Source organism: Muntiacus reevesi, chromosome 10 (genome assembly GCF_963930625.1).
Source record: "Muntiacus reevesi chromosome 10, mMunRee1.1, whole genome shotgun sequence".
NCBI lineage: Eukaryota > Metazoa > Chordata > Mammalia > Artiodactyla > Cervidae > Muntiacus > Muntiacus reevesi.
In genome coordinates this window covers 82,477,437-82,497,937 of record NC_089258.1, presented here as the reverse complement: position 1 = coordinate 82,497,937, position 20,501 = coordinate 82,477,437, and the positions used below count along the sequence as shown (strand labels likewise).

Sequence of the window (20,501 nt, the reverse complement as noted above, 5' to 3'; positions counted from 1 at the left end):
TTAGAGAACAGGTCCCTCAGAGGAGACGCTAAATTATAAACTGGGAAGAATGCTTCCATACTAAGTACCAGTCATTTGTCGACATCAAACCCACCTTTTTGCTGTTGCCTGAGAAACCTTTTGACTCTTATCAAGTCTTGGTAAATTTTGAAAATCACATGGTTGTTCAATGCCTCCATGTGGTAGAAAAAAATAATTTAGCTCTGTCCTAGCTTTGTAATAGCAACCTTCAGGACCAATAGAGTCGGACAATGCTTAGAGTCCTTCAAAGGGATCAGTGTTTTTTTTTTGGAAAAAAAAAAAAAGCATGTGGAAAAAACAACCCAAATTGAAGATAAAAACCCCAGATCTCATTAGGCTTCATGTAATTGATCCTTCTTTGCAAATCTTCTTTATCCTTCTATCCTTTTGTATAAGGAATGACTTTTTCAAGCAAAGGAGCAACATAAAATAAAACAACTTGAATGAAATCTGCAGTGAGTCCATCTTTTCGGAAAAGCTTTATAGAAATTCTTTTTACATTCCCAACATAAGAGCTTTTTCCTTTTGAACAAAAAAAAAAAAAAAAAATAAAGGAAGTCTTTCTATCAAGTCATAAGGTAGCTTTAAAAAGTCACAGTAACAAATGTTAATTTGCTTGACAATTCTTTGAATATGACATTGGCCAAAGAGAACGATCAGCTTCATGAAATATTTGAAGTTCCGTGCAAGCAACAAACCAAAAACAGGCGTGCGCGAAAGTTAGATGGGGTCTCTTTCTTTGGAATCAACTCTGTCATTTCACCTCCTAGGGATCAGTCAATACATTGAACTTCAAGTGCTCCTATTTAAACACACTTGATACTCTAAAGATGGCTTGAGGAAGAGAACTGGATCATTTTGAGAATCAGAAAGAGGCATTACTAAACTGGAGCCCAATTTTTCAAAGCCCAGGGATGGCAGAGTGCTGCACCACATGGGCCTTTTGGCTGAATGCATCTTTTAAATGTAGATTGAGCCTTCTTATCAAAGCAGCCACTATATATATGCGCATTTGCTTGCCCTTGACTTTCAGAGTTAGGGGGAGGGGTGGAGGGAGATTTTCCTGGCACACCCTTTGTTTTCTTCAGGACAATGTAGCCTGAGAATGTAGTACCTACTTAAAATACGCCTGTCAATATGAAATAAAGAAATAATTAGGATTATTCTCAGAGTAGGGAGCAGGGAACTTCAATAGTGATCATTAATTGGTTCAAGTACAATACATGTTATAAGTTCAGTGATTCCCTTCACTAGCTTCCATTTTTTCCACTTTCCCAACTATGCTGATTGTTAATGTTCTTTAAAATATTATCAGAGTTCTTTATATAGTAAATATATTTAATATATTGTTCTTTAACATAGTTGAGACTCTCCCTTCTTCCCCCTACCAAACATTGCCAGAAGAAACAAAATCATCTCCAGACACCATGGACCACAGCTGTAATTCTGCCACCGACTTTCTGCTTGACCTTGGATAAGACACCGGGTTTCTTGACCTGAATTTCTTCATCTGCAACATGAGGAGTTTGAACTCAAAGATATTATATCTTAGGCCCCATTTGGTAAATACAATCCTCTAATTCCTCCACTCTTATCTTTCTCCTGAGGAGGTTTCTTATACTGTCATCAATTCTGAGTCATAAAGACCCCATGTCCTAACAAAATTCCTGAGAAGTAGGATCAGGGTGGTATTATGAATACTTTACTTTGAGCAACAGTTAATAAACCATCTAATTATAGATACACATTTATTCTTTCTTGCAGCTCACTAGTCACTACGGCATAGGTATGGCCCTTCATAGATGAGGAAAAGGAGGCTTAGAGAGGTCAATTTGGCTCCTTAGGCCTTGCAGCTAATAAGCAGAAGAGCTAGAAGGTTACAAATGAAGTATTATTATTATTTTTATGACAGAGACAACTGTCATTTTAAAATAACCTGACATAAAGAATAGTCTTCCGAGAGCAGCAGATTTTTTTCTTAACATTTTGAGGTTTTTATTCCCCCCTCGGCAGGCAGGTCATTCCTGAACCATAAAGCACTAACCAGGGTTAGAGATAAGAAGACTAGGACACAAAAGAGAGCTAGTGTCCCTCCAGACTGGTGGTTGGGAAGGCACTCCCCTATAGAGGAGGGGCCCTTCCATTTCATGATTTGTTTCCCCAGGGACCAGTCTAATCCAAGCATCGATGAAACACAAAATACCACGTTCGGTTTTTCAAAAAAAATATTATTATAGTTAGTATCCAAACATATGATTTACACAAACCAAAATTAAAGAAAAAATTCAGCCACCATCCCAGTCATATGAGCATCAAACCTTTTCTTTTCCTGCGTTCTTCACTAGTTGTACTCACACTGTTCAGTTCAGTTCAGTCGCTCAGTCCTGTCTGACTCTGCGACCCCGTGGACTACAGAACACCAGGCTTCCACGTCCATTACCAAAACTCTCGGAACTTGCTCAAACACACGTCTATTGAGTCGGTGACACTGACAGTGTAGACATGTATTTTAAAGAATCAGAAACCCAAATTTTCCTAAGAGGAAGTCTCAATTTTAATAACTGTCTTCAGATTTTTCTTTTCATCCCTACTGAGTTCATGTTTGTTTATTGTTTTCCCTTAAATTTATATCTTTTACATCCAAAGTACATGTATACAGCCTGGTTTTAAGCAGATTCTTTTGGGTTGTTTTCATATAACATACAGCAGAGAATGTTATTATTTTTATATGCTCTACTAGGACCCCTGAAATCAAACACACATCTGGGATCTTTTGAAAATTTCTAAGCATCTGACCGACTGAGGGATTGCTCTGCCTGGAGATAGGAGGCTGAAATGATGACCTATATATATTTTCTTTCTCAGCTTTTACCTCCTTGATTCCATGACAATTCTTGGTAGGTACATGTTTCCCTGTAAGGGTTGAGCAAGAAGTCTGCACAATTACTTTATGAGTCTTAATAAAGTTGGAGTTTCACGTTGAGGGCTAGGAGGGGTTTAGGTGGTAAGAATGCTTGTTTTCCTGGTTAGAGGATATGCCACGGGCTTTATAAATTGTGTTGTACTGTGGTAACTGAAGCCACTGTTGCCATGGAAAAGGATGGCAATTTGAATGAGATAATTTAGAGTGGCCCATGGAAGTGTGACTGGACAGTCGCTTAATGTACTACACCTAGTACATGTAACATCAGATGTATTTCTTCTATTTCCTTCGATTGAAATGAGGAATAAGTGAGAAACATAACTGTAATTTGATGGCTTAAAAAAATTAATCTTGGTAAGAACACTAAATGAACAATTCAGAATTAGAGGGACTTTTATAAAAATAGTATGATTATTTGAATGGCATTTGCATTGTAGCTGAAGAAGGTACAGCGGTCCCCCAAACTTTTAATCCCAATTCTGACACCAAAAATCCTAAATCCAGTCTAACGCAGTAGTACAGAGTTTATTCCCATTGATTTCTCACGTTCGTGAGACTATCGCACGTTGGTTGGTTTTACCTGTCACGAAATCACTTTTAGAAAACACCACCTCTGTCTATAAAAATGACTGGAAATACCTAAAATTGTAAAATGGCACGTGTCTGGCAGAGAAGTCCCGTTTCTCAGCGGCGAGCCCGCACCGACCTCTGCTCCTCGCAGGCAAACCGTCAGAGGGAGAAGCCCGGTCAGCCCACAGGAAAGCCGTCGTGGGATCTCTCATTTCCCCTTAGGCTGATCACTCTTCAGGAGCAGTTCCCGGGGGCATTCTCTCGTCCCAAGTGCTGGCTACCACATCACCTTTTTTTTAAACCAGTCGGCCACCCTCGGGTCCCCCCGGCAGAAGCCCTTTGCCGGAGGACTTCCTCAGGCCATCTCCCCACCCCGGGCGGTTCTCGGCGCCCCCACCCCTCCCAGCGAGGGCGGGGGCGGGGCCCCCAGGCCACGCGAGACCTCGGCCCCCGGCCCGCGCCCGAGGTGCTGAGGTGCGCGCTGGGGGGAGGGCGCGCGTGCGGGGGGAGGGGCGCGGGGCGGGGCCTGCGCGGGGGCGGGGCCTGCGCGGGGCGGGGCGGGGCGCGGGCGAGCGTGTGTGGCGGGGGAAGCCATTGCCTGTTTAATAGTTGCTGCTGCTGCACTTCCGCTTCTCTCCCGGCGAGAGAGAGACACGAGTGGCCAGGCCCAGCCGCAGCCGCAGCAGCAGCCGCCGCGGCGGCACGGAGCAGCCAGACACAAAGAGAGGTACGGGGATCCCCCCCGCCGCCCGCCGGCCCCCGGCCGCGCCGCCGGGCCTCGGGGCCGCCCCTCGCCGCCCGGGCGGCCGCCGGGCGCGGGGCTGGGGGTTGTGGGGCGGCTGGGGGCCGGGCCCGCCCGCGGGGGGATGGGCGGGGACCCCGGGCCGCGTGGGGCGCGGGGGCCGCCCGCGGCGGAGGCGGGGGGGGGCCGCCGGGGCTCGAACTGTCAGCGCGGCCCCGGGAGCCCCCCGTGGCCGCCGAGGCCCGCGGAGGGGGAGGGGAGGGGCTCCCCGTGCCCCCGGGGCGGGGGCTCGCGGGGCTAACCCCCCGGGGTGGCCGCGCTCATTGTTACTCCTCCGCCGGGGAGGCCCCGCACCCCCACCCCGGCGGCGCCCGCGCGAGTGCTGGGACCCCCGCCCGCCCGCGCCCCCGGGGGCCGGCGCGGGACTGGGGGGGGCCCGGCCTCGGCGCCCCCGCCCGGCGCCCGCTCCCCGCCCCCACCGGCGCCCGCTCCCCGCCCCCGTCCCCCCTTTCGGCTTCCTCCCTCGCCCCTCCCCGGCCTCCCCGCCCCGCCGCCTCGCCGAACTCCGCTCCCGGCCCCCGCGACCCCCGGGGGCCGCCGCACACTGCCCGAGGCCGGCCAGCCAGGCCCCCGCCCAGAGGGGAGCCTCGGAGGCGGTGGAGGGGGCGGCGCGCCGCCCTCCCGGTCGGTCCCCACCGCGGCCCCCACTCGGGGCCGGGAATACAGACAAACAGCCCGCGTCCGACTCGCGGAGGCCGTGATGGGCCTGGAGACTCGGGAAAGCGCGTGGAGGGCGGGGGGCGGCCGGGGCCGGAGCCCTCCTGACAGCGCCCGAGTTCCGTGTCTACACCGGCCTTTCTGTTTTGTCTCCCTCCCCCTGCAGGGGCTGTTTGCGGGGTGGGGCGGGGGGTTCGCTATGTCGGATGACGATTCGAGGGCCAGCACCAGCTCCTCCTCGTCTTCGTCTTCCAACCAGCAAACCGAGAAAGAAGCAAACACCCCCAAGAAGAAGGAGAGCAAAGTCAGCATGAGCAAAAACTCCAAACTCCTCTCCACCAGCGCCAAGAGGTACCGAGCCCCACCCCGCCCCCGAGCTGGCTCCTATTGCCCCACGGCCTCTGGCTGCACTGGGTCCGCCTCCAGTGAGGGTAGCCTACACGCTCCTCGGAGCTTCTGTGTTCATAAAAAGGGAGAAAAGGACCTTGAAAGTCCGAATTATTTCTCTCTGTTGCTGCTTCTGTGTTTTCTTCTGATCGTTGTCTACATGCAGCTGTTGTGGCTTGCCTCCCCCGTGTCTTGCTGCAGTTTGTAAGAATCCGCATGAGTGTTAACTAGTGACCCCCAAGTCTGATTTCAAATTATTTGTCCTGTTAATCACTACTCTGTGACCCTCCCCAAGACTGTCATCCCACTTAATTACTAATACCGGCCCGGACAGCTCTATTACGATTTCTATCACCGTCTTACTTCCTTCTCACCTGTTGCACATGGGATCTGTCTTTGAATAGTGCTTTCTTCACAAATTGCGGAAGGAATAACTAACTCACATTAGCAGAGTAAAAAATTTAATAGGTGGAGATGGATGTTTCAGATGGGATTTAAAGAGATTTTTCTGATTTAGAGAGTTGAGACAAATTAATGAATCAATAAATTATGTCAGTTATTCTAGGCTGTTTTGGGGGTTCTTTGTTCTTTTTGAGAATTTCCACTTGAGTTTCAGGGAAGCTCAAAATTTTTTTCATGCTGTTTTCTTTTATGCTGTAAACAAAACAAAAACACTTTTGTCAACACAAGTTGAATTCAAGCAGTAGCTCTTTTTCTTTTTTCTCTCCCTCTTATGTCTCTGGTAGAGGCTACTTTTAACCTCCATCATCCTTCAGTAGTTTCCTCAGACCCCAACGAGCCTTACTCTACCGCAGATTCCTTGGAGCCCCCATTCCTTTTCAAAAATCCTGTTGTCCAGTGTACAGTCATTAAACTTTAAAGTGGCAAACCAGGAAAATAGTAAGGAATCGAAATGGTAGCTTAGATAGAGATGTCTGTCTTAAAAGAACGTTAAAAAAATGGAACAGGAGGCTTCAGTTCTCTCCACTGAGTAGTAAACCAAAACTCTTAGTTAGAAAGTCTGTCCTGTCATTCTCCCTGCCTGGAAATTTGAAAAGTTGATAAAATGCTTTGGGGACCTGAGCACAGGAGATGAAGGAGAGGCTCTGGCTTAGTGTGAACAGCGTAGAGGTGGAGTTCAGTGGCAGGGTGCCTTGGCAAGATTCTCATTTTCAGAGGGGTCGTTTGATTGCATCTCAGCTTCCCAGGAGTCCTGAGCGGCCCTCTTTGGTCAGCCCTATGCTGGCTCTCTGCGAGCCTGGTGTCTACCCTGCCTGCTTTGGATGGAGCCTTCTCTCCATTCCCGCTCCCATTCTCCAGGCGCTCTGATTCAAGCTGAGGGCAGCTTTTGGCCTGACCTAAGGCAAAATATTTGTGTTAGTTCATTAGCATTTTTATATTTTGCTGGATTACCCTAGTGTACAGGAATACATTTGGGGATAAAGGCACAGGTGTCAAATATAGAATTGTCTGCTTTATGTAAGCAAATTAGAGACGGGTTTTTTTTTTCTTCATTAGACACAATTTGTCCGTTTACGCTAAGAAGGTTAAAAACTCATTTGAAAATGCCTGGGAAAGAGATGGTAGGTGTTAAATAAATGAAAGGTGGGAAGCTTCCAACAGTAATTTTATCTGTCAAGTTAACATCAGCTTTAGCTCCCTGGGAATCTTGCTGGAAGAGTGGCTGTTACCATAAGGCAGAGCTGTGGTTAATAGTAAAGGGGAAAAAACAGAGAGGGACTCGTATCCACGAAAGAACAAGGGGAGACGTGAGGTCGCTGAGACCCTGCAGATGCTGCTCTGAGAAACTGATTTGGAAGGTAGGAATAGAATTGGGAAGGGCACATATACTAGGAGATAGAATGAAAGAGAAGCCCGAGTCGGCCAACAGACGGTTGCTGCATATTAGAAGGAAACTGCTTGTTGGTTTTCAGTCCACAGCTGAAGGACAAGCCCGCATTGCAGGTGGACTGGATAAGAAACACTCTGTGGAACATGTGTGGATTACTCCTACAAGTCTTTTCCCAGTAGCCCAAAAGTAGTATGAATGTTTGCTATAGAAATGAAGTGGATAAAGCTGTCTGGTATTATCTTTTTTAGGTATTAAAGAGACAGCTCCCTTTTCAGTGAGTGTTTTATCAGAGAGATTGGATTGACAAGGAGAATTTATACCAGTTGTGCTTAGGGGGAGGTGATATTTGCCCTTGTACGTAGGCCTTAACATACACAGCCATTCTAGCAGATGCAGGTCAAGAATCAGGAAGCCTGCGATCCAAACTTTGCCTAACATACAATAATGAGTCAAACACCGGGGATGCCAAGGTCCCAGAGCTGATATGACGATCGATAGCAAAAAGAATTGAGCAGGACACAGATAAGTAGATACCAGAGATAGCAAAGCCCTTTCTACAGTTAACCAGATTTGTAGGGGACAAGAAATGTCCTCCAATCGGAAAGTTTAAGGAACTTCCCTAATCACCACCCCAATTCGAGGTAAATTTCTCTTGACTTATAAATGAAAAAAACTGCCTTCATAAAACCTTTTGCAGTCGCAGCTAGCTAGCCCTGTCCTACCCTCAGAAAACCTTTGGGAAGAGAAGAGCATCCGTTGGGATTGATTGCTTTTAGACTGTGTGCGTGTTCTACTCCTGTACTGCCCAGGTGGGATTTTTAAGTTGTAACATAGCCCTTTAGGGCTTCATACGATAGGGGCAGGAAAGGTGATGAAGGCAGCAGGCTGGTCTGGAAGGTGGCGGGGAGGCTTCAGGGCCGCAAACTTTGGTCTGAACTGATGCTCTGGGCGCCTAGGTAGGCCGAAGACAAAGGCCGGGCCGGCGTGAAGGCCGGGCGGCGTCGGCCCGGGGCGGGGGATGGGCTCCGTGCAGTGGCGGGGCGCTGCGGGGACGGGAGCCGGGGCACCGGGGGGTCCCGGGTTCAGAGCCCGTGCTGGGTGCGGCCCGGGGCGGCCAGGGAGTGCGGGGGGCGCCGGGGTGTGCGGGCGAGCGCGGCCGGGCGGCCGGTGCACCTTGCGGGCCGCGGGCGGGGTGTCCGGGCGGGGGGCGGGGGCGGGCCGCGGGGGTCCCCAGCCGGGCCTGCGGCTTCGCCCGCCGCGGGCGGGGTCCGTCCCGGGGGCGCCGCGCGGCCTGCGCCGCCCCCGCCCGACGGCCAGGCGGCAGGGCGGTCAGCGCCCGCGGGGCCGCGCGGGGAGCGGCCATGTTGGCTGCGTCCCGGGGACGCGGGCGGCCTGAGGGGGGCGCCGTGCGGGGCGGGGGAGACGCGGGGCGGGCGGCCGGCTGCGCCCGCGCGCTCTGCTGCGGCTCGGGAGAGCGGCCGCGAGCGCGGCGCTCCGGAAGGGTCGCGGCGGCGCCGCCGAGCGGGAGCCGTGCGGCGGGCGCGAGGCGGCCTCGAACCTGGGCGGGGGGGGCGGCAGGCCTGCGCGCGCCGCGCTGACCGCTGTCTTTCTCTCCCCTCGCCTCCCGATCCAGGATTCAGAAGGAGCTGGCGGACATCACTCTAGACCCTCCGCCCAACTGCAGGTGAGCGCCTCTCCCTTGCTCTCCTTTCTGAGCTGTCGGTTTCTTCTCGGCTGCAAACTTTTGCTTTTGTTCTTTGGCCAGCGGTGGCCGGGGCGCTGACCCCGCGCTCCCACCGGGATCAGGCCTGGGCGAAGGCTCTGCCGAGGCTCCGGCCGGCGCGCCCGGCCTGCGGCGGGGGGTCTGAGGCGGACGCCGGGACGCCCCTTCATGGCTGCTGAGGGTGCTGGGAGACCTAGATGCTTAGGGACGTTTTACTTCAGAAAACTGCTCTTTTGTCCTCATAGAGCGGTAACACTGCGTCTTCACAAGCTGCGTTATGTGCATTTTTGTGTTGGACTTGGGGCTGACCGATTCAGGATATAGCTTGTGGCTTTGATAAAGGGGTTTTCACTTTAAATTATTTCACAGATTTAAACTCTTCTGTAGCGGTGTTTTTCCTCAAAGTTGCGTTACTCGAACTGTGTGTATATAATGCGTGTTTCAGTTTCAAAACAGCTTGATACACGCTTTTGAAGGATTTGGTGATGACTTGATTTTGTTTAAAATAGCCATTTGGCTTTTGTTGGGTCAAGGTGGAAGACTGGATGATTTTACTAAGTCAAGGTGAACTGAGAAAGGACTTGTGTACTACAATAGCGCCATTTGAGAGAGATTAATTATTCCCTTCTGCTACTCCCACAGTCTGAAAATTAACTGTAATGGTTAAGCTAATTCTTAGGTCTCAGGATTGATAATTGGAATAGGATGTGGTGTTTTAGAAGTGTAAATTTATATGGCATAGGAAGAAGTTGTTTCTAGCAAGTAACAGTGGTGATAAACACAGAATTTAAAATGCGCCTGTGGAAATATTCAGGTTGAAAAACTAAAGGGAATATTTTGCTTGTGAACACTGAACTTTCTAAGCTATGGTTAATGGATGAAGTGGGGGAAGCTTTAATACTGCCATTGCTGTAACATGTTCTTACTGTCGGCCAGGTGTGGCGTGTTCCTTTGTAAAATCTTGTCCTGTTTTCTGAGTTTGAAATGCCCTTAACCTATAGTTTGTAGCCAGTTAATCGTCCTGGAGGACTTCTCTCTTGGCTATTAAGGATCTTTTCAGACTGTCCTTCTGAGCAGTTGAGAAATGGGCCAGGCTTAGGGCTGGGATAGCTTCCTTTTTCATCTTGGTGGCATCCTCGCTCTGCTGGAGGCCTGTGGCTCCCCTTGGTTGGTTGTAGTGAACCCATGGGCATTCCCTGAGGTACCTCTGCTCCCTGTCCTTAGCACCCACATGTTGGATATCACGTCTCTTCCATGCGTGTCTTGTGAGTTCAGACAGCTTTAGCTGACCTAGGTACCAAGTTTTTAAAACATGGTTTCAAAACTAATAATGCTTATCAAGGCATAAACTGTCTTCTTAAATTTACAGTTTAAAATTGTAAACAATTTGAAGGTTTTCATGGGATTAATCATTTTCTTTAAAAAATCAGTTCTCAGTACACTTCAGTTTCCTACCATTTTAGCTGAGTTCCCTTGTGAAAGATTTGTATTGCTCAACATGTAGAACTTCTTATCCTTGGAAAACCCTCCTGAAGACCCTTCAAGGTGAAACCTCTGACCATCCATCACCTGGGGGCCGGGGAAACACCAGACTGGATGGATGTTGGGTTGTGGGTGGTGGGGAGATAAGCTTTAACATACTTAAACATTTTGAAAATTTTCAGTTTCAGAGAAAACATAAGACATTTTTGTTTTGGGAGGGAAATGTGTATTATGTTGACTTTTAAAAGTGAAGACTGCCTTATTTTTCTGAAGACATTTTTCAGTAGGGCTGTTTAAGTACTGTGAACTATGATTTCTACTTTTAGGTGGTTTACTAGTATTACTGACAGAATGTTATACAATACCGCAATAGTGAGCTAACTTAAACGAGTTTGGTTTTATGTTTTCTGTTGGTACCTTATAGGATTGAATCATTTACTATTTTAATGTACATTGCTATTTGAGATGGAAATGGATAATTTGAAGCTACTTTTTGAAGTTCGTGTTCAACTCTTTGGAATCCCATGGACTGTAACTCACCAGGCTCCTCTGTCCATGGGATTCTCCAGGCAAGAATACTGGAGTGGGTAGCCTTTCCCTTCTCCAGGGGATCTTCCCCACCAGGGATCCAACCCAGGTCTCCCACATTGCAGGCAGATTCTTTACCTTCTGAGCCACCAGGAAGCTAGCTTCCAATTAAAATGTGTAAATTAAGTGATACATTGAGTGTATGCATGTTTATTTCTTTATAATTTTCTTAATGTTACTCAGCATGAAAGCTTGATAGCTTGGTTCTTAAATATTTTTAATTTCAACAGTTGTAAACTGTATTTTGAGTGAGTTGAATAATTAACTTTTAATTAATGTATATTAAGCTTTTGTAGGGCTGCCTTTCTTCAGTCACTATTGAGTGTGTGGCTTTAAATTTAGCTACATTACTTTATTGAAGTATAGTGGCTGGAACATGGTAGCCTCAGTAAACCATTGATTATTGCAAATCATTGGGAGAATTGCTTCTCCTGAAGGTGCACTGGATGTGTTGAATAATTTTAGCACTTGACAAATATATGTGAACTTACTGAACTTCCGGACTTGTGTGAAATGCAATTTCTCACAAAGTTATGTTTGAGCACATCAAGTTAAATCCTCAGTGTTTTGAGTAGTTTTTTTGAAGAACAAAATGAGGAATATATTCGATTGTTGGTGTTCAGTTGTCTGCTACTCTGTGGCCCCGTGGACTGCAGCACACCCTGCTTCCCTATCCTTCACTGTCTCCCTGATTTGTTCAAACTCCAGTCCATTGAGTCAGTGATACCATCCAACCATCTCATCCTCTGTCACCTCCTCCTCCTCCTGCCCTCAATCTTTGCCACCATCAGGGTCTTTTCCAGTGAGTTGGCTTTTCGCATTTGGTATTGGAACTTCAGCGTCTGTCTTTCCAGTGAATATTCAGGGTTGATTTCCTTTAGGATTGACTGGTTGGATCTCTGCTGTCCACGGGACTCTCAAGAGTCGTCTTCTACACCACAGTTCAAAGGTGTCAGTTCTTTGGCGCTCAGCCTTTATGGTTTAGCTCTGACATCTGTACATGACTGCTGGGAGAACCATAGATAGCTTTGACTAGGTGGACCTTTGTCTCTGTTTTTTAAAATGCTGTCTAGATGTGTTACAGTTTTTCTTCCAAGGAGCAAGCGTTTTCTAATTTCATGGCCACAGTAACTGCAGGGATTTTGGAGCCTGAGAAAATAAGTCACTGTTGCCACTTTTTCGCCATCTATTTGCCATGAAGTGATGGGATGGGATGCCACGATCTTAGTTTTTTGAATGTTGAGTTTTAAGCCAGTTTTTTCATTCTCTTATTTCATACATTCAGTGACCTCAAAAGTATTTTAAACTGTATTTTAAAAATTACTGTGTATTGCCATTAAAGTCAAATTCCTTAGTATCTCTGAGCTATTACATTTGTATATATAAATATAACCATAACCAGTTTCCCAGTTCATGTACTGTGCTTTTGCTTAGGCTTTTCCCTCTGCATTTTGGCTCTCATTTAGGAGAAGAATTCTGTCTTAACTACTGTAATGCTTTCCTAAAGCATTGGATTGTAAAATTATGCCTTTTAGATAGCTGGTGAACTCTGGGCCACTAGAGTCAGTTTTGTAGCTGTTATTTACAGCCTGAGGCTCAGGCTTCGCTAAATTGACTAGTTATAGCTGTATAACTAACCTGTAGCCATAAATGTCGGTAGCCTGTATGTCTGCACATAATAAATGACACATTTTGCACAAGCCCTTTAAACTTCAGATTTCTCTTATTATATATATCAGAATTTTGAGTAAATACTCATTTAGTGCCTCAAAACCTAAAAATTAAGATTTAGAACAAAGTGTCTTAGAGAAGTCATTAAACATTTCAGACATGGATGAGAATAATAAAAATAAAATTTCCTTTTATATGAGATGACTTTATTACATTTTGAGCATTATTTTTCTGTTTTCTAAATATAAAAACCCAACTAAGTCAGTGCTTTTTATTTTGGGGGCAGACCTAGAATGTAATCAGATACAGTGGTTTTAAAGTTTTACAGCTAAGCTCACCCTTTTTTTTAATATGATACAAAGGCTAATGTCAGGAACATTAAAAAAAATGTAAAGCAGTCTTCTCAACCTTCTTTTCCTCATTTACTCAAAGGGCTGAACACCGGGCTGACCTGCCTCATGGTGTTGTAAAGTTCACAGGAGATAAAGCGTGTTCTGATTGTGTAAGATGGTGATTCTATTAGAACTGCCCATTTAGCTCCCTGTAATGGCTCGTCTTTTTTCCTAACATTGCGTTTTATTGCTTGTATTTTAAGTACAATTTTAGGCTGTTATATGATTATAAGAATGTATGCTTTTGAAAGACAGATGCAGAAGTTGTGGAGTGGAGTGAAAGATACTCCTGAAGGTCTCTTCTGACCTCGCCCTTACAGAGGGGCTCTGGGTCAGCACTGATCGTGTCTGTGACTTTACATCGTTGTATTCTGTGGTTTATAAAACCTCCTGACGTTGGTGGTAGTCATAATGCGATGTCAGTTTAGAAATCCCAGGCTGCCCACCTTGGGCTGAGAAGATGTGATCCTCTTCTTACAGTAGTAAAGGCTGATCGTTTCGTCCAAGCATGTTTTGTATGCTTGCTTGGGTTTAAGAAACAGGTTCAACAGAAGTCTTCCGGTACAAAAACCCTGTCTCACCTTACCTGCTGAAAGATAGCCTTCCTTGTATATATCTTTCATTTATCTGTTACCTGTCTAAAAGTGAACTGTTTCCTAAATGAGTAGGAAGTCTTGTGGGTGTTGTGCTTCCCAAAAGACCACATGTGTGAATTGTCAAACTATACTGCTGCTGTTTCCCATAAAGCGAAAAAGAATTCCTGTGTGACCCAGCAATTCTACTCCTAAGTGTTGTCCCAAAAGGATTGAAAGCAGGGACTCGGCATTGAGTCAGTGTTCATAGCTGCTCATAGTAGTCAAAAAGTGCAAATAACCAAGTGTCCATCAGCAGATGAGCAGATACACAAAATGTGGTCTATCCGTATAATGGAATATTTTTCGGCCCCAAAAAGCTGTCCCCACCCGCCGCTGCACTGCCCAGCACGTGGGATCTCAGTTCTCCCCGGGGGAATGAGGGGTGATTGAACCCTCACCCGCAGCAGTGGAAGCGAGAGTCAGCCACTGGACTGCCAAGAAAGGCCCGTGGAATGAAGTTCTGATTCATGCTATATACCATGAATGAGCTTGAAAATAAGCTAGGCAAAAGGACAAATATTATTACATGATTCCATTTACATGATGACATAATTAGGACAGGCAGATTGGAGGGTTCCCAGGGGTAGGAGGAAGGGAGAATCGGTAGTTATTTCTTAACAGGGGCAGTTTCTGTTTGGGGTGATGAAAATTTTGCCAACAGATAGTGGTGATAGTTGCACAATGTTGTCATTATAATTAATGGTACTGAATTTTACACTTTCAAGTGGTTTAAAACGGCAAATTTTGTATTATATATTTTACCACACTAAAAGGAAAAGAAAAAGACTAGACTGCTGTTAAAATGTTGGCATCTTAAGGGAAAATTGTTTATAGTTTAGGAGGCAGTGCTACAGGTTTTCTGGGTTTGTGTAAGGGAATGTTAGGTTCCTGTCCTAAAGCCTGAGTGCCTGTCACGTGTGAGAAGTCGTTGCCGTCAGGGACTTCACTGTTTGGGAATCTTGGTGAGAAATGCACACACAGATTTTGGATTGTACTTGGGAGTGTCAGTAGTACCTGCAAAGTAGCGAGTGCATGCGACGTTATTTTAAAGGTTCAGAGGAGTGCGATGTGACCGTGACCTGATGCGAGGGTTTGGTCTGGGGCCGCGCAGGAGAGCAGGAGTGAGTGGGGAGAGTGCGAGACCCTCCTGGCGGAGAAGGGGCGCCCGTGCGGGCCCCGGGGTCACAGGAGAGCAGCCAGGGCGCTGCTGGGCGCCAGGGAGCGGCGTGTGGCAGGGGCTTCCTGGGGGGCTCAGTGGTGAAGAACCTTCCCAACCAGCAGGAGCCGTGGGTTCCATCCCTGGGTGGGGACGATCCCCTGGAGAAGGAAATGGCAAGCCACTCCAGAATTCTTGCCTGGGAGAGCCCATGGACAGAGGAGCCTGGGCTATGGTCCATGGGGTCGCGAAGAGTCGGCCCCAACTGGACAACTACACAGCAAGAAGCGAGGCAGTGAGAGGGAGCGGGAGAAGCCGCGGCGACACATATGCTCCTCGGGGTCGCCGGGAGGCTGCGGATGTGACCTCCTGGTGCTGGCAGGTCGCCAGAGACCCTTCGAACCAGAGGTATGATCCAGTTAGAGCTGAGCATCTGGACAGAGAAGCAAGGACTGCGTGGGACTCCTGCCACAGAGTCCAGGTGGGAGGGCCGGTGGGCCTGGGATGGGGACAGGCGGTGGCCTCAGTGGAGGGGGAGCGGTGGAGAGTACCGGAGCCAGAGAGCTTGGCCACCGATTGAGGTGTGCGGCCTGGAGAGGGCTCGGGGGCCCGGGGAAGACGGTGGTGCCGTGAGCACAAGCGGGGGGCCGGAAGCCTGGCTCCTGCTCCCGGGACCCCCGTGCACACAGCGCTGAGCGCAGTGCCGCTCCTTGGTAGGCCGTCAGTCAGGACTCGCGTGTTGATGGTACATTTAGGCTTATTATCATCTGTCATCGAGCTCTCAGATCTCCCTCACCTATTGTAAATTAGACAGGTTAGACTTACAGACTGCCCAAAGGACAGCAACCACGATTCCCATCTTTATTCTGATCCTGCATATGCTTTTCCCCCAACTTTTTAAATCTGAAAACTTTCAAGCTACAGAAGAGTTGAAAGAGTATTACAGGGAGCTCCAGCCTTCACCCCCATACATCAACTGTTAAAACTTCACCTGTGGTTTGCTTCTGTTTCATCTCTATGTATTTATTTTGCAGAACCATTTGGCAGTGATCTGCGGGCGTTGGGATGCCTGCATGTGGGTTTCTGTGCATTGAGTCTGAGGTGGGCTGGCGGGACGCCGGGGCCGGGGCCGGGGCTGGGGCTGGCCCTGGGCGTCTCCGGTAGATGCGAAGGTGGGTGATGAGGTCCGCCCGACGGCCCTGGGAGGAGGAGGACTGAGATCTGCACTGCGGGAGGGGGCAGCAGTGCGGCCCTGGCCAACAGATGCCAAGTGGGGGAGAGCTGTGAGCCGTGGGGGAGGCAAGGAAGTTTTCCCTGTGGACTTAAAGTATAACAGCCTGCTCTGTAGACTGAGAGGGGAAAAGTGAGAAGGCAGGAGCGGGAGAGGTAGTGTTCTTTGCACACAGTTTGTAGGGAAAGACAGTAGGATACAGAACTGAGATGGGTGAGTGAGAGCGAAGTCACCGCAGTCGTGCCAGCTCTTTTGGACCCCGTGGACTGTAGCCCGCCAGGCCCTCCTGTCCGTGGGCTTCTCCAGGCAGCCACACTGGAGTGGGTGGCCATGCCCTCCTCCGGGGGCTCTTCCCGGCCCAGGCGCAGACCCCGTCTTCTGTCTCCTGCTTTGGCAGGTGGGTTCTCACCACTAGCGCCACCTTGGAGGCGGTAAGTGGGAAAGCGCGTGTTTTGGAAGGCTGCTGGCCTGAGCCTGAGGATAGAGGGGTTGTGTCTAGAGGACCGAAGCCTTCGTGGTCCTCGAGGAGCACTCCGGCTGCTGGAAGAGCGGCCCCTGTCGCCAGTGTTCTTCCATTTGTTCTTTCCTGGGAGACTTGACGTTGCTTGAGAGCAGGGATTACGTCTTTGCATTCCTACGTTGTCCAAGAGAGAGTAAATAAACAATAATACATGTTTGTTAGACTAAAATACAAGCACAGAAACCCAGCCTGAGTCTGATAGTTTAATGGGACGTTCTCATTACCCTCTTCAGAAGGTACTGGAGAGAGCTGGAAAATGGGGTGTCCATTGCTGGCAGTCTTCCGAGGAGCCTGCCAGCCTGTTTGGGCAACTTTCACCTTGCTGGCATCACAGAGGAACGATGTGTGGTACAGAAGACGGTGCTGTGGCTAGTTTGGGAAGATGTGTGCAGAAAATACCAGTTCCTTTGTTCATGCATTTTGACTTCAAAAGATTACCGTTTGCCAAGAAGCGAGCATGGGTTTAGGGGTGCTGAGTAAATTGGGCTTCCCGGAGCGGCTCCCTGTGTCCAGAGCCTTTCCAGGGTGGGTTTCGTGGAGGTGTTGGCACCCGCCGGAGGCATGTGACAGATTCCCCGCCATCAGCGAGTGAGCGGGGCTGCGTGATGAGCCCGTGCTTGTTCACCCGTCCCGTGCAGCTGTGCTCTGAAGTGAAACAGCGGCTCGGGGACTGCTGTCAGACTGCGCCTCGCCCCGGGAACCCCCCTCCTCCTGGGGCTGAGGCACTCACCAGGGCTCCTTTCCGGAGACTGCAACCCGGGGGCTGCCGTGTGCGGGCAGCTCCTTGCTTGAAGCGTATGCAGAGGCCCTGCCACACTTTGTCATTGGTTACCTATGGAGTCATGTCCCACTGCTTGTGACCCCATGGACGGTAGCCCACCAGGCGCCCCTGTCCATGGGATTCTCCAGGCAGGCACACTGGAGTGCGCTGCCATTTCCTCCTCCGGGGATCTTCCCGACCAGGGAATCGAACCCTCGTCTCCTGCATTCTGGGTGGACTCTTCACCACTAAGCCGCCAGGGAAGCCCTGCGCCATGCTACATGGCTTATGATAAACTGGAGGAGGCCAAGGTGCTGTCTCCGTCAGGAAGGGCCCGTCGACTTTGCATAACTGAAGTTATCACTGGGTGTTGCTACTGGGCAGCATGCGGGTCATTAATACTGTAATTACTGCCGCGCAGAACTCTCCTGGGCCAGGCCCAAGCCCTTTTTTGTAATTCGGCACACCAGTCACCCTTCCTGGTGGCTCAGGCGTTAAAGCATCTGCCTGCAATGTGGGAGACCTGGGTTTGATTCCTGGGAAGGTTCCCCTGGAGAAGGAAATGGCAACCCACTCCAGTACCCCTGCCTGGAAAATCCCATGGATGGAGGGGTCGCAAAGAGTCGGACACGACTGAGCGGCTTCGCTTTGCTTTTTCAGAGGAGTATCGTGGACTCTAGACCCGGAGATTTGAGAGGCGTACCCTTGGGAGAAGTCAGCTCGTAGAGGCTCTTGGATGTCTCCAGCTCACCTGGAGAGGAAGGTGTGAGAACAGGGCTCAGGATAAAGACTTGGACGTCTTCTAGGCAGAGGTGGTGGAGGCTCAAGGAGAAGCCAGAAAAGGAGACAGAGAAGGAGAAGGCAGAGATGGGGGTGAGGAAGCAGCGAGTGGGAGGAGTTCTGAGTGGAGTGGCCATCAGCTCTGAAGCAGTGCTGCTGAGGTGGGCGAAGCGGAAACCAGGAGGCAGGCATCTCGTTGGGTTTTACACCTTCATGAGACCGATCCAGTACAGGCGCTGACTATTGAGAAGGAAAAGGTGTTCGTGTTACTCTTCCCAGCTAGCAGCTTTCACTGTGTTTATCCAGGGAAGTGATTCAGTGTTGCCAGGTTTTTACACTAGTTTAATTGTTCTTAACATTGTGTATGTTATTTCTCTTGGGAGGGGGGTCTATCATTTTCGGTGAATTCTCAAAAGGATTGGGGGGGTTCCTTTTCTCTCCTTCCACTAGAAAAGTTCCTGCTTTCCTAGACTCAAGGCCTTCGTACTCGTCACGGCTGACACTGTGGTGTGGATACCACATGTAAACAGTGCGGAGGTTCATATGTTGTATTTTGATAAATCCCTTTTGCTGGACTTGGTTTGAAAATACTAGGTAGTGGATAAATTGGAAAATCAGTAAATTGCTGCTGCCATCCTTAAACTTTTTAACCTCCTTTGGTTTGCAGTGTTCTGTGCTCTTCACACTTGTGAGTGCACTAGAATAAGTGGGTTTATGTGTTTACTTTTAACACAGCAGAAGTTATTCGTCATAGTCGATTTTTTTTTTTCATCCTTTTAAGGTTGACTGTTACGTTGTTTTATGTTGAATGTACCTGGAACTCTTAAAGATCGTACAAGCATCACCTTTCGAATCATCTTCCAGTCCCATTTTATTAATTTGTTTCAGATTATCCCAGGCACTCTTGGGGCGGTTAACTTGATAATTGAAATTGACCCTTTTTCTGAGGTTGATTCTCAAGACACATGTTTGTAAATTACGCACCTAAGCCGGGGACAGGGAGACACGTAGAGCTGCTGCTGCGTGTGGATAGCAGTTCCCTGTGAGACGATGGAGATGCTGACCCTCCCGAGTTCCTCCCGCCAGAGCCACGTGTTTAAATAGCAGTTATGCAGAGAAACCAGATGCCAGGTTCCCATTCCGATTTGGAGCAGGGGTGGGGGGATTGCACCGCTGTCCTAAGGGATCTAGTTGGTGTCTGTTTATTCACCTCACAAAAGTTGTCAGTCAAAGCACTACATTTTTAGTCTCCAAAATACACTGTATTTCATTGACATTAGCTTTGTTCAAAAGTGGGGTTTTGGAGTATGATTGATTTTTTTCACTTTTTGAAAGAGCGGTCATTATAGTAAATAAGTGCTTGGAGGAGAAGTTATTTATGATCTCTCTTATTCAAATAATTTTCTCAAATCTGTAAGTTAAAGTTGACGACACAGAGAAACCATCTTTGCTTGTATGGTGGGAAACTTCAGACTTGAGTCCTGGTGCTGGCTCACGTGGTGAGATGGAGGCGTCTGGTAGGTGGGGTCGTTCGGGTAAGTTAGTGGCTTAGACCTCCTGGAAGAGTGAGAGCAAAGCTGTGGGAGTTGATGACAGAATAAAGAGATTTTCTGGGTTGGGAGACATTCAGCTAGTTCAGAGTATTTGTTAGAATCACAGAAGCATTCGGTATGGCAGAGGAAGACAGACGGTAACTGTGGAACCACAAGGGTTTGGTTACATGGCACTTTGCTCCCCAAATAACTTCAATTTCTCCTGCCACCACTCATAACCCTTCCTCCTTTATGGAAATGTATGTCAGTGTTAGGAAAGTTACTGGAATTGGCTTTGTCAAATTTTATTTGTTAGCTGACTCTCCTAGAACACATTTATCCTAAAGAAGATTGTTAAAGTGGTGTCCATCAAAGATTCTGAAAGAAAACACTTGTTTTATAGCAAGCACCCAGGAGGATTTTTTTATATATATACATGAGAGAGAGCTTCCCTCTAACCTAAGTAAACAGTTCAGCAGATGTGCCTTAAGTGGCGGTAGTCGTGTGTGAGCAGAGACTGGCAGTAAAGACGGCGGTGCCTTGCATTATTGACAGTGTAGGCCTCTGCTTTGGCCTCGGTCCTTTTCCTCAGTAACCCTTTTAAGGAAAGTCCTCAGAGTGCCTACTTTAATCCTTCAGCCCGATCGGCAGGCCCCCAGAAAGTGCTGCCGCTCTGTAGCTCAGAATACTGAGATGTTTTCACATCCAGAATGTATTTATTACATAGTAAACATTGCCAGGGGCTTCACAGATGGCTCAGTGGTAAAGGATTCACCTGCCATTGCAGGAGATAATGGGTTCGATCCCTGGGTAGGGAAG

General features: G+C 48.5%; 1 protein-coding gene across 3 annotated transcripts in view; it reads left to right on the top strand.

Annotated features, from left to right (window-relative positions):
- The first annotated feature begins 4,093 nt into the window (after positions 1–4,093).
- The window catches only part of UBE2E1 (ubiquitin conjugating enzyme E2 E1), a 64,835-nt gene continuing 48,427 nt past the window's right edge, over positions 4,094–20,501 (top strand). For 2 of the 3 annotated variants that reach the window (XM_065947265.1, XM_065947267.1), the window contains exons 1-3: positions 4,094–4,241; positions 5,140–5,324; positions 8,846–8,896. In XM_065947265.1, the coding sequence (XP_065803337.1) occupies positions 5,173–5,324; positions 8,846–8,896 (203 nt within the window). In that variant the 5' untranslated portion in view covers positions 4,094–4,241; positions 5,140–5,172. The remainder of the gene's footprint in view (positions 4,242–5,139; positions 5,325–8,845; positions 8,897–20,501) is intronic. The other variant, XM_065947266.1, reaches the window with a different exon arrangement.